Genomic DNA, 12,016 nt, shown 5'->3' with positions numbered 1-12,016 from the left:
TAGATCCTGAAGCGGGTGCCTCCTTGTTAGAAATAATTTCTCTGAAGGGTAAATCCAGTAGAATCCAGGCCCATTCCTGACCTCTGCTGAGTTAGGTTTGATGACCCAGACAGTTGGAATGCGCAGAGGCGTGAGCTATAAGAGGCCATTGAAATCCCATGTAACTCGATACCAACAGAAGGTATCAGCTTCAGATGAGGAGAGAATAAACCCCAGGCTCAAAATGAAAATCATTTCTGTTTATTTTGAATAGTTGTTGTCAATCACAGTTCCACTTTTTAAATCTGCTTTTAATTTTTCTTTCATGTTATTAATCTCTGTCCTTTGTCCCGGTGCCAGTGCCCGATCTGGTTTGCTCCCTCCCAGGTTCCTGACACCCAGTAAACCTCACTTCATAGGAGCAGTGAGATTGGAGGTGGGTGAATGTGTGAGATCTACAGAGACCAAGAGAAAACTAAAGCACGAGTCGCAGGGCAGCTGAAAGCAGCTCTGATAATTAGCTTCTCACATGACGAGCAGTGAACCGGGTTGACAAGAAGTCTCTCTCTGGTTTTTTCTGTCTCTCACTCTGTCGCACTCTATCTTGCTCTCCCCCTTCTCCCTCTATTCTGCTTCTCTCTCTCTCTCTCTCTCTCTCTCTCTTCTCTCTCTCTGTCTTCTCTCCTCTACCTCTGACCTCTCCTGCCCCTACCACTACAAGCACAATACTTCACAGTTTATTCCCCACTTCCTCTCCCAATCCCTTTGCCACCATTCACCCACTGTGCCTGAGGGGAATGTATTTTCCAGGAGGCTTGCTCAGAGTGAATTGCTATCTGATAGTAAGGGCTGAGCAGCACTGGGCCCTTTAGTGGTTGGGGTCCTGTTGCTGGTGTGGGTAGCATTCCTGGGGGAGTGAGTGGTTGGTGGCTAATCTGATCTGAATCTTTACCTGTGCACTTGCACTCCCTGCTCAGCCTCCAGCATGGGACTGTTTCTGTGCTTCAGTCTCCCTGATGCTTGTGGTTGTGTGTCCCGTGTGTGTGTTCTTTGTGTCCTTTCACTGCTCTCCCTCTTCTCCTCGCACAGGGCTCTTGATGCTATTGACCTGCAATCTGAGCCGGGCATACTGTATGCTCCGGGCCTCAAAGTTGATACACCTTCACATGCTTGAGCGTGTCCTCTGTTGCTCTCTCTCCTTCTTCGAGTCGACTCCCACTGGGAGGATACTGAATCGCTTTGGTAAAGATATGGATACGATTGACGTCAGCATCCCAGAGGGGATTGACACATGGATCCGCTGCCTTTGGTACACGCTCACAGTCCTGGTCATTTGCTGTGCATTGAGTCCAGTTTTCATCCTAGTGATTGTCCCTTTGGTGCTCTTCTATTGGCTGGTTCAGGTAAATAGGACTGAGCTGTCAGCTGGTGGAATTTGGGAATCTCACTGAGACACTTTGGGCAACTCTGAAGAGTTATTTTTTAAGTGAACTGTGATTTCCAATGGGATCTCGCTTCTCCAGTGTTGTTGTGGGATAGGAGGAGGGAATCTCTGCTTCCAGCACACTCCCCACCTCCTCTCAATGTTCTAGTTCCCAGAATAAGCCCCAATAGTGTGTGTGTTCCGCCTCATGTGTGTGCTTCTGTCCACCTGGGCGCATGTCTGTGGATGTCCAGATGTGCGTGTCTTTCTGTCTTGTCTTTGCGCATCTGGGCATGTCTGTCCGTCTGGGGTAGGGGGCATTGCGTGCACCTGCCTGTATCCAGGGAACGCAGGGGTTGGCTGCACACACACCGCCTGCCTTCACTGAAGATGGGTTAGCAGGCTGGCTGCACGGCCACATGTGTCCAGTGCATGTACATGCCTCCAGGTGTGGCACATGTGTATATTTGTTCAGACATGTCCGTGTGATTGTGTACTTCCCTACATTTGTTGCATTATTGACACCATTTTACTCTATTCTCCTGAATTTTCCTCTCGTTCCTGCTAAACTCCAAGTCCCCTGTCCTACATACTCTTCTCCCCCCTCACTGTGCTGAACTCATCAGAACTTCTACTCGGTCATCATTTTCCAGGGACCCCCTCCCCCTAGTCGAGGCACCACCATTGGGGCCCACCAGCCTCGTGTCTCTCGCTATCACTCCAGGTCCTCCTCCGACCTCTCCGTAGCCTTTGACACAATCAAGTTTACCATCCTCCTCCTCTGCTCTCATCTGTTGTCTGTCTCAATGGACAGCCCTGATTTGGTCCGATCTGTCCTGTTCAAGAATCATTGGCCTCCTCCTCTTCCTTTGTAACATCACGTACTGACATGGGGATCAGTTTCCCCAGTTCGACCTCTCCACCACCTCTCTCAACCCCTTCGCTGTCTCAGCCCCTGCTTGTCTTATTTCCTTCAGTTCAATGTTAGATCTTCAGTCCCCACTACAAACTTCATTTCCCAGCCACTGACTCCTTTCCTATCACTGGCAACTGTCTGAGGCTGAACCAGACAGTTCGTAAGCTTGGTGTCATTGGCCCCAAGATGAGCTTCTGACCACATCCGTGCCATCGCTGAGACCGCCTATTTCCACTTCCATAACATCACCTGACTTCACCCCTGTCTCAGCTCATCTGCTGCTGAAACCCTCATTCATGCCTTTGTTACCTCTAGACTTGACTATTCCAACGCACTCCTGGCTGTTGTCCCACATTCTATTCTCTGTAAATTTGAGCTCATCTAAATCTCTCTTCCCGGCATCCTAACTCAGCAAGTCTCATTCACCCCTGTGATTGTTATGATGACCTACATTTGTTCCCGGTCCAGCAACGCCTCAATTTTAAAACTCTTATCCCTGTTTACAAATCCCTCTATGGCCTTGGCTTTCCCTAATCGTTGGTGGGAGTTATTTATAGCCCCTGATCTGGTTGAATAGAGCATTAAGCAGGAAATAATTGGAGCTTGTATAAAGACAATGTAATAATTGTGGGGACTTAAATCTTCATATAGGCTGGACAAATCAAATTGGCAAAGCGGGTCTGGAAGATGAGTTTGTAGAATGTTTTTATGAAAGTTTCCTGGAATAATACGTTGTGGAACCAACTAGGCATAAAGCTATTTTAGATGGGGCAGGTTTAATTAGTAAACTTATCGTAAAAGATCCACTGGGAAAAAGTGATCATATTATAGCTGAATTCCATATGAAGTTTCAAAGTGACATACTCCAGTCTCAAACAATAAACTTTAAGTCAATTACATGAGGGGAGAGCTGACTGAGATTGATTGGGTAAATAGACTAAAAGGCATGGCAGTAAATAAACAGTGGGAAACATTTAGAGAAACAATTCAAAATGTTCAATGCGAATACATTCCATTAGAAAAACAAAAGCTGAGCAAGAAAGATCCATCCATGACTTACTAGGGAAGTTAAGGATAGTATTAGATTAAAAGAGACTTATAATGTAGTAAAGAATAATACTAAGCCTGAGGGCGGCACAGTGGCGCAGTGGTTAGCACCACAGCCTCACAGCTCCAGCGACCCGGGTACTGCCTGTGCGGAGTTTGCAAGTTCTCCCTGTGACTGCGTGGGTTTTCGCTGGGTGCTCCAGTTTCCTCCCACAGCCAAAGACTTGCAGGTTGATGGGTAAATTGGCCATTATAAATTGCCCCTAGTGTAGGTAGGGGAATTGAGGGAAGGTGGGGATGTGGTAGGAATATGGGAGTAATGTAGGATTAGTTTAAATGGGTGGTTGATGGTCGGCACAGACTCGGTGGGCCGAAGGGCCTGTTTCAGTGCTGTATCTCTAAATAAAAAAAATAAATAAAATAAATTGGGAGTGTTTTAGAAATGTGAACCAAGGGAAAAAGTAGAATGAGAGTTAACTAGGCAGGAATATAAAACAGATGGAGGGTATTTCAGTTATGTGGATAGATTGGAGAAGTTGGGACTGTCTTCCTTGGAGAAGAGAAGGCTGAGAGGAGATTTGATAGAAGTGCTTAAAATCATGAGGGGTCTGGACAGAGTAGAAAGGGAAAATGTTTCCCGTTGGTGGAAGGATCAAGAACAAGAGGGCACAGATTTAAGGTAATTGGCAAAAGAAGCAATGGCGACATGAGGAAAAACCTTTTTAACGCAGCAGGTCTTTAGGATGTGGAATGCACTGCCTAATAGTGTGGTGGAGGCAGGTTCAATCGAGGCATTCAAGAAAGAGTTGGATTGTTATCTGAAATGGAAGAATGTGTATTGCTACAGGGAGAAGGTGGGGAAGTGGCACTAGGTAAATTGCTCTTCCAGAGAGCCAGCGCAGACATGATGGGCCGAATGGTCTCCTGTGCTGTAACAGTTCTGTGATTGTAAGAGCTTTTAAAGTATATAAAAAGGGGAGTAGCTAAATTAAATGTTAGTCTCTTTAGAAGCAGAGACAAGAGAAATTATCTTGGGGAATGAGGAAATGGCAAAGGCATTGAACAAATATTTTGTGTCTGTCTTCACAGTAGAAGACAAGTTACATACCAGAAATAGAGGGTAACCTAGGGGCTAATAAGAGTGAGGAACTTAAGGTAATTAATATCAGCAGAGAAAAATTATTGGAGGAACTAAAGGCAGATAAATCACCAGGACCTGATGGCCTACACCCTAGGGTTCTAACACAGGTAGCTGCAGAGATAGTGGATGCGTTGACCATGATTTTCCAAAATTCCCTAGATTCTACGGTTCGAGTGGATTGGAAATTGACAAATCTAACTGCATTTCAAGAAAGGAGGGAGAGAGAAAACCGAGAACTACAGACCAGTTAGCCTGACGCCAGTTGTTGGGGAAATGCTGGAATGTATTATGAAGGAAGTCTTAACAGTGCACTTAGAAAATCATTATTATGATCAGATGAAGTCAATCATGTTTGACGAACTTATTTTTTGAGGAAATAACTAGTAGGGTAGATAAAGAGGAGCCAGTAGATGTTGTATATTTGGATTTCCAAAAGGCATTTGATAAGGTGCCACACAACAGGTTAATTGGCAACATAAGGGCTCATGGAGTTGAGGATAATATATTAGCATGGATAGAGGATTGGTTAACGGACAGGAAGCAAAGAGAAGGGATAAACGGGGCATTTTCGAGTTGGCAGACTGTGACTAATGGAGTGCCACAAGAATCAGTGCTGGGGCCTCAGCCATTTATAATCTGCATTAATGATTTAGATGAAGAGACCGACAGTGATGTATCTAAATTTGCCGATGATACAAAGCTCGTTGGGAATGTAAGCTGTGAGGAGGACACAGAGGCTGCAACGAGATATAGACAGGTTAAGTAACTGGGCAACAAGATGGCAAATGGCGTATAATGCAGGGAAGTGTGAAATTGTTCACTTTTGGTCATAAGAATAGAAAAGCAGAATAGTTTTTAAAAGGTGTGAAACTTCTAAATGTTGATGTGTGGAGAGACTTGGGTGAGCTTGTACAAGGAACACAAAGTTAGCATGAAGGTACAACAAGCAATTAGAAAGGCAAAAGGCATGTTTGCCTTTATTACAAGAGAATTGGAGTACAAGAATAAGGAAGTCTGGCTACAACTGTACAGGGCATTGGTGAGACCACACCTAGAGTACTGTGTGCAGTTTTGGTCTCTGTATCTAAGGAAGGATATACTTGCATTGGAGACAGTACAGCAATGGTTCACTAGTTCCTGAGACGAGAGGGTTATCCTCTGATGAGTGGCTAAGTAAATTGGGTCTATACTCTCTGAAGTTTAGAAGAATGAGAGGCGATCTCATTGAAATATACAAGATTCTGAAGGGGCTGGATAGGGTATTTCCCCTGGCTGGAGAGCGCAGAACACGGGGGCACAGTATCGAGATAAAGGGCTGATCATTTAGGACTGAGAAATTTCTAAAGAATTGTGAATCTTTGGAATTCTCTACCCCAGAGGGTTGTGGATGCTCCATCATTGAATATATTTAAGGCTGGGTTAGATAGATAGATTTTTGGTATCTCAGGGAATCGAGGGATATGGAGAGCAGGCAGGAAAGGGGAATTGAGGCAGAAGATTAGCCATGATCGTATCAAATGGCAGAGAAGGCTCGAGTGGCCAAATGGTCTCCTGCTCTTATTTTTTATGTTCTATCTCCGTAATCTCCAAAAGTCTCTCAGTACTCATATCTGCACTCATCTAATTCTGGCCTCTTGAGCATCCCCGATTTTAATCACTGCACCATTGGCGACTGTGCCTTCAGCTGCCTGGGCCCTAAACTCTGGAATTCCTTCCATAAACCCCTCCACCTCTCTTTCCACCTTTAAGATGCTGCTTAAAATCTACCTCTTTGACCAAGCTTTTGGTTACCTGTCCTAATATCCCTTTGTCTTGCTAGTCTATCTGTTAACACCCCTGTGAAGCGCTTTGGGGCATTATTCTACATTAAAGGCACTATATAAATTCAAGTTGTAAATATGACTGCCTGCTCTCTACAGTCGTGAATTGTGACTTTAGGAGGGGCAACAGTCATCCTGGTCCAGTGGGGAAATCCCACAGTATCAGGGCAAGCTACTGAGTTCAGGAACTCTTGTTGTGCCATTTTTTGTGGGGGATGAGTGGAAAGCTACATCTGCACTGACTGACTGAAACATGGATTATTCAAAGCTTCACACCAGTTACTGATATCAGATTTAACAGAACAAATGATTCCTTACGTTTAAGAGTTAAGAAATTAGAGAGGGATTTCTCGCTGGTGCCCCTTTGAAAGGCGGCCTGACCATGGGAGCCCCTCACAGTTCAGTGTTAAGTCCACAATGCTATTTTTTTCTGGCCTTCCTGCTTGCAGTCGGAATGGTCCTCTCCCACTGTGACACAGTGTTAAGGATTTGGAGCTCCTAGCCTCATTTCTCCAGCTGTGCTTTCCATCATTTTATTGATCAGATGGGCCACGATTGATCTCTGACCCCTGGAATGGGGTACAGGAGAAATCAGTCAGGAATCCTGCTACTGATCACCATCCAGTGACTCCTGGCAGGAAGTGGGCACATGTTTGTGTATATATGTGTTGGAGCATGTCAATGTGAGCATGTCTGTCGAATGTGTGTATGAGGATGTGTGTGTGTGAGAGTGAGTGTGTACGTGTCTGTAGATTGGAGTGGACTCAGCTGATGTTGCCCACAATCAGTAATCATGCTGCCCACACACCCTCCCCTGGGCACTGGCAGTGCTGCTCCCAAAGCCCATGGCAGATTCCGGACAGTGGGCTGCGGAAGGTGACTGTGACTCTTGCCCCTCGCCCTGACCCCCTCTGCATGGCAGTGCACTGTAACCAGCACTCCTGTTGGTCTCGCTGTGCTGTTTTTGCCAGTCTGTTTGCGATGGTTCAGTGTTACCGGTAAGCTTGACATATTTTGCTGCTGAGACATGTGGTTTCCCTTCCTTATTCTAACCACTGCTGTTGTGTTCTTTTTTACATTTTTATTTCCAACCGGCAGCGGTTCTATGTGGCCACATCACGACAGCTGAAACGCTTGGAGTCTGTCAGCCGTTCGCCAATCTTCTCCCACTTCTCCGAGACCATCACTGGCTCCAGTGTGATCCGAGCATACGGAAGGGAGAACAGCTTCATCCTCATGAATGACAGCAAAGTGGACGCAAACCAGAAGAGTTATTACCCGGGCATTGTATCAAACAGGTGGGTCAGGGACATTATCAATACTTCCTGACTCTCGTGTTGCACAGAAACAAGCCGTTCGATCTTGCCAGTGTTTCTGCTGCATACGAGCCTCCTCCCACCCCTTCTTCATCTCACCCTATCAACATATCCTTCTATTCCTTTCTCCCTCAAGTGTTTATCCAGCTTTCCCTTAAATGTATTGATACTGTTCACCTCAACCACTCCCTATGGTAGTGAGTTCCATATTCTCACCACTCACTGGGTAAAGAAGTTTCTCCTGAATTCCCTGTTGGATTTGTTAGTGACTGTCTTAGATTGATGGCCCCTAGTACTGCTCTCCCTAACAAGTGGAAACATCTTTTCTACATCTACCCTATCAAACCCTTTCATAATTTTAAAGACCTCTATCAGTCCTCGGTCTTTTTTCTAGCCTGTTCAATCATTCCTGATAGGTATAACCTCTCATTTCTGGTATAATTCTTGTAAATCTTGTTTGTACCTTCTCCTGCCTCTATATGTATCCTTTTTACAATATGGAGACCAGAACTGTTCACAGAATTTCAAATGTGGTCCAATCAAGGTTCTGTACAAGTTTCACATAACTTGTCTACTTTTCAATTCTATCCCGCTAAAAATGAACCCCAGAGCTCTGTTTGCTTTTTTAATGGCCTTGTATCCCCAGATCTCTCTGTTCTTTTACCCCATACACTTATTTTCGAGGAGTATATGGCTGCCTTATTTTTCCTACCAAAATGTACCACCTCATGGTGATCTGTATTGAACTCAATTTGCCAATTACACATCCAGAATCACAGAATAATACAGTGCAGAAGCGGCCCTTCGGCCCATCGAGTCTGCACCGATGCATTAAAGACACCTGACCTGTCTACCTAATCCCATTTGCCAGCACTTGGCCCATAGCCTTGAATGTTATATCCATTCTGGATATTTATTAATGTCGTCTTGTATTTTGTCACAGTCCTCCGTATTAACTACATCCCCCAATTTAGTGGTGTCTGAAACTTTGAATTTGTACTTCCAATTCTTGAATTCAAATCGTTGATGTTAATGGTGACCAACAGTGGTCCCAGCACCAATCCTTGTGCAACAATTCCCAGCATATGCCAGTGCGAGTAACTCCCTTCACCCCTACACACTCTTTTCAGTTTTGTAGCCAGCTTGCTGTCCATTCTGCTACTTGTCCTCTGACTCTACACGTTCTGACATTTATATGAGTATACTATGTGGTACCTTATCAAAGACTTGTTGAAAATCCAAATATATTGCATCTACTGCATTACCATTATCTACCCTTTCTGTTACTACAAAAAATTCAATAAGGTTGATGAAGGATGACCTTCCCTTTTGGACTCTGCTGACTATTATATTTTCAGTTTCTATGTTTTTCTATTAGATCTTTAAGTTTCCTAATATCTATCCTACCACTGACATTAAGCTAATTGATCTATAATTCACTGAACTAGGGTGGGGAGGGGTTGGGTTGGGTGGGAGGGGGAAGCAGTACAAGTTCTGCTCCAGCTTTGACTCTTGCTGTTCTTCAGGTGGCTCGGGATCCGGATCGAGTTCATTGGTAATTGTATCGTACTTTTTGCTGCTTTGTTCGCGGTGATAGGCCGAGCTCACCTCAACGCAGGGATTGTCGGCCTCTCTGTGTCCTACGCCCTGCAGGTAAGGCCCCCTCCTGCAAAACATCACCTGTGTTTAACAGTAAACTTTCGATTGAGCCTTTTGTAATCTCAGGATGTTCCAAAGTTCTTCAGCTAATGAGGTATTTTTGAAGGGAAGTCACTGTTTTAATGTAGGAAACATAGTGGCAAATTTATGTACAGCAAGGTCCCACAAATAGCAATGTAACAAGAGATAAATATTGGCCAGGACACCGAAAAAACTCTAAAATAAAAGCAAAATACTGCGGATGCTGGAAATCTGAAATAAAAACAAGAAATGCTGGAACCACTCAGCAGGTCTGACAGCATCTGTGGAAAGAGAAGCAGAGTTAACATTTCGGGTCAGTGACCCTTCTTCGGAACTGGCAAATATTAGAAATGTCAAAAGTTATAAGCAAGTGAGGTGGGAGTGGGGCAAGAGATAACAAAGGAGAAGGTGTAGATTGGACAAGGCCACATAGCTGACCAAAAGGTCATGGAGCAAAGGCAAACAATATGTTAATGGTGTGTTGAAAGACAGAGTATTAGTACAGATAGGGTGTTAACGGACTGAAGGTGAACAGCAGCAAGTACAAACATGAAAAAAAAAGTGGGTAAGCAAACTGAACAAACTAAGATGAAATGAAATAAACATTAACAAAATTGTAAAAAAGAAAAAATAACTAAAAATAAAAGTAAAATGGGGGGCCCATCATGCTCTGAAATTATTGAACTCAATGTTCAGTCCGGCAGGCTGCAGTGTGCCTAATCCTGCCAGATTAAACATTGAGTTCAATAACTTCAGAGCATGACAAGCTGCCCATTTTACTTAGTTTTAGTTATTTTTTCTTTTTTGCATTTTTTTTTTAATGTTTATTTCATTTCATAGTTTGTTCAGTTTGCTTCCCCACTTTTGTTTTCATGTTTGTACTTGCTGCTGTTCAATCTTCAGTCCGTTAACACCCTATCTGTACGAATGCTTTGTCTTTCAACACACCATTAGCATATTGTTTGCCTTTGCTCCATGACCTTTTGGTCAGCTATGTGGCCTTGTCCAATCTACACCTTCGCCTTTGTTATCTCTTGCCCCACCCCTGCCTCACTTGCTTATAACCTGTGACATTTCTAATATTTGTCAGTTCCGAAGAAGGGTCACTGACCCGAAACGTTAACTCTGCTTCTCTTTCCACAGATGCTGCCAGACCTGCTGAGTGGTTCCAGCATTTCTTGTTTTTATTATCACTGAAAAAACTCCCCTGCTCTTCTGGGGGATTTGTCCGAGGTGCTGTCTTTCAGCTGAGAAGTTAAACTGAGGCACCATCTGCACACTCAGCTGAATGGAAAAGATCCCACGACATGATTCAAGAGAGAACATTGGAACAGGAGGCTATTCAGCCCATCGATCTTGTTCCACCATTCAATTAAATCATGAGTGATCTGTGAGCTAACTCCTTATACCTGCCTTTGCCCCATATCCTTTAATACTTTTGGTTAACAAAAATCCATAAAATCTCCGACTTAAGATTTACAGTGGATCCAGCTGATTGTGGAAGAGAGTTCCAAACTCCTACCACCCCTTAGAACATAGAACAGTACAGGCCCTTCGGCCCACGATGTTGTGCCGAACCTTTAACCTACTCTAAGATCAAACTACCTACATACCCTTCATACTACTATCATCCATGTACCTATCCAAGAATCGCTTAAATGTCCCTAATGTATCTGCTTCTACTACCACCGCTGGCAGTACATTCCACGCACCCACACTCTCTGTGTAAAGAACCTACCTCTGACATCTCCCCGAAATCTTCCTCAAAATTATGCCCCCTGGTGATAGCCCTTTCCACCCGGGAAAAAGTCTCTGACTATCCACTCTACCTATGCCTCTCATCATCTTGTACCCCTCTGTCAAGTCACCTCTCATCCTTCTTCGCTCCAATGAGAAAAGCCCTAGCTCCCTCAACCTTTCTTTGTAAGACATGCCCTCCAGTCCAGGCAGCATCCTGGTAAATCTCCTCTGCACTCTCTCTAAAGCTTCCACATCCTTCCTATAATGAGGCGACCAGAACTGAACACAATATTCCAAGTGTGGTCTAACCAGGGCTTTATAGAGCTGCAGCATAACCTCGCGGCTTTTAAACTCAATTCCCCTGTTAATGAAAGCCAACACACCATACGCCTTCTTAACAACCCTATCAACTTGGGTGGCAACTTTGAGTGATCTATGGACATGGACCCCAAGACCCCTCTGTTCCTCCACACTACCAAGAATCCTGTCTTTAAGCCTGTATTCTGCATTCAAATTCGACCTTCCAAAATGAATCACTTCACACTTTTCCAGGTTGAACTCCATCTGCCACTTCTCAGCCCAGCTCTGCATCCTGTCAATGTCCCGTTGCAACCTACAACAGCCTTCCACACTATCCACAACTCCAGCAACCTTCGTGTCATCGGCAAACTTGCTAACCCGCTAACCCAGCCTTCCACTTCCTCATCCAAGTCATTTATAAAAATCACAAAGAGCAGCGGTCCCAGAACAGATCCCTGCGGAACACCACTGGTCACCGAGCTCCAGACTGAATACTTTCCATCTACTACCACCCTCTGTCTTCTATGCACCAGCCAATTCTGTATCCAGACAGCCAACTTTCCCTGTATCCCATGCCTCCTTACTTTCTGAATGAGCCTACCATGGGGAACCTTGTCAAACGCCTTGCTAAAATCCATATACACCACATCCACT

The 12,016-nt window shown here is 44.5% G+C and overlaps 1 protein-coding gene across 3 annotated transcripts in view; it reads left to right on the top strand.

Moving 5' to 3' along the window:
• Positions 1-12,016, top strand: part of abcc3 (ATP-binding cassette, sub-family C (CFTR/MRP), member 3) — a 163,754-nt gene that overhangs the window by 133,169 nt on the left and 18,569 nt on the right. Inside the window, exons 23-25 of one of the 3 annotated variants that reach the window (XM_068058613.1) lie at positions 1,069-1,382; positions 7,425-7,624; positions 9,169-9,295. In XM_068058613.1, the coding sequence (XP_067914714.1) occupies positions 1,069-1,382; positions 7,425-7,624; positions 9,169-9,295 (641 nt within the window). Of the gene's footprint in view, positions 1-1,068; positions 1,383-7,424; positions 7,625-9,168; positions 9,296-12,016 lie in introns of those variants that run through there. The other 2 variants (XR_010977594.1, XM_068058612.1) reach the window with 2 other exon arrangements.

Source organism: Heterodontus francisci, chromosome 26 (assembly GCF_036365525.1).
Source record: "Heterodontus francisci isolate sHetFra1 chromosome 26, sHetFra1.hap1, whole genome shotgun sequence".
Taxonomy (NCBI): Eukaryota; Metazoa; Chordata; class Chondrichthyes; order Heterodontiformes; family Heterodontidae; genus Heterodontus; species Heterodontus francisci.
This window is presented reverse-complemented; position numbering and strand designations above follow the sequence as displayed.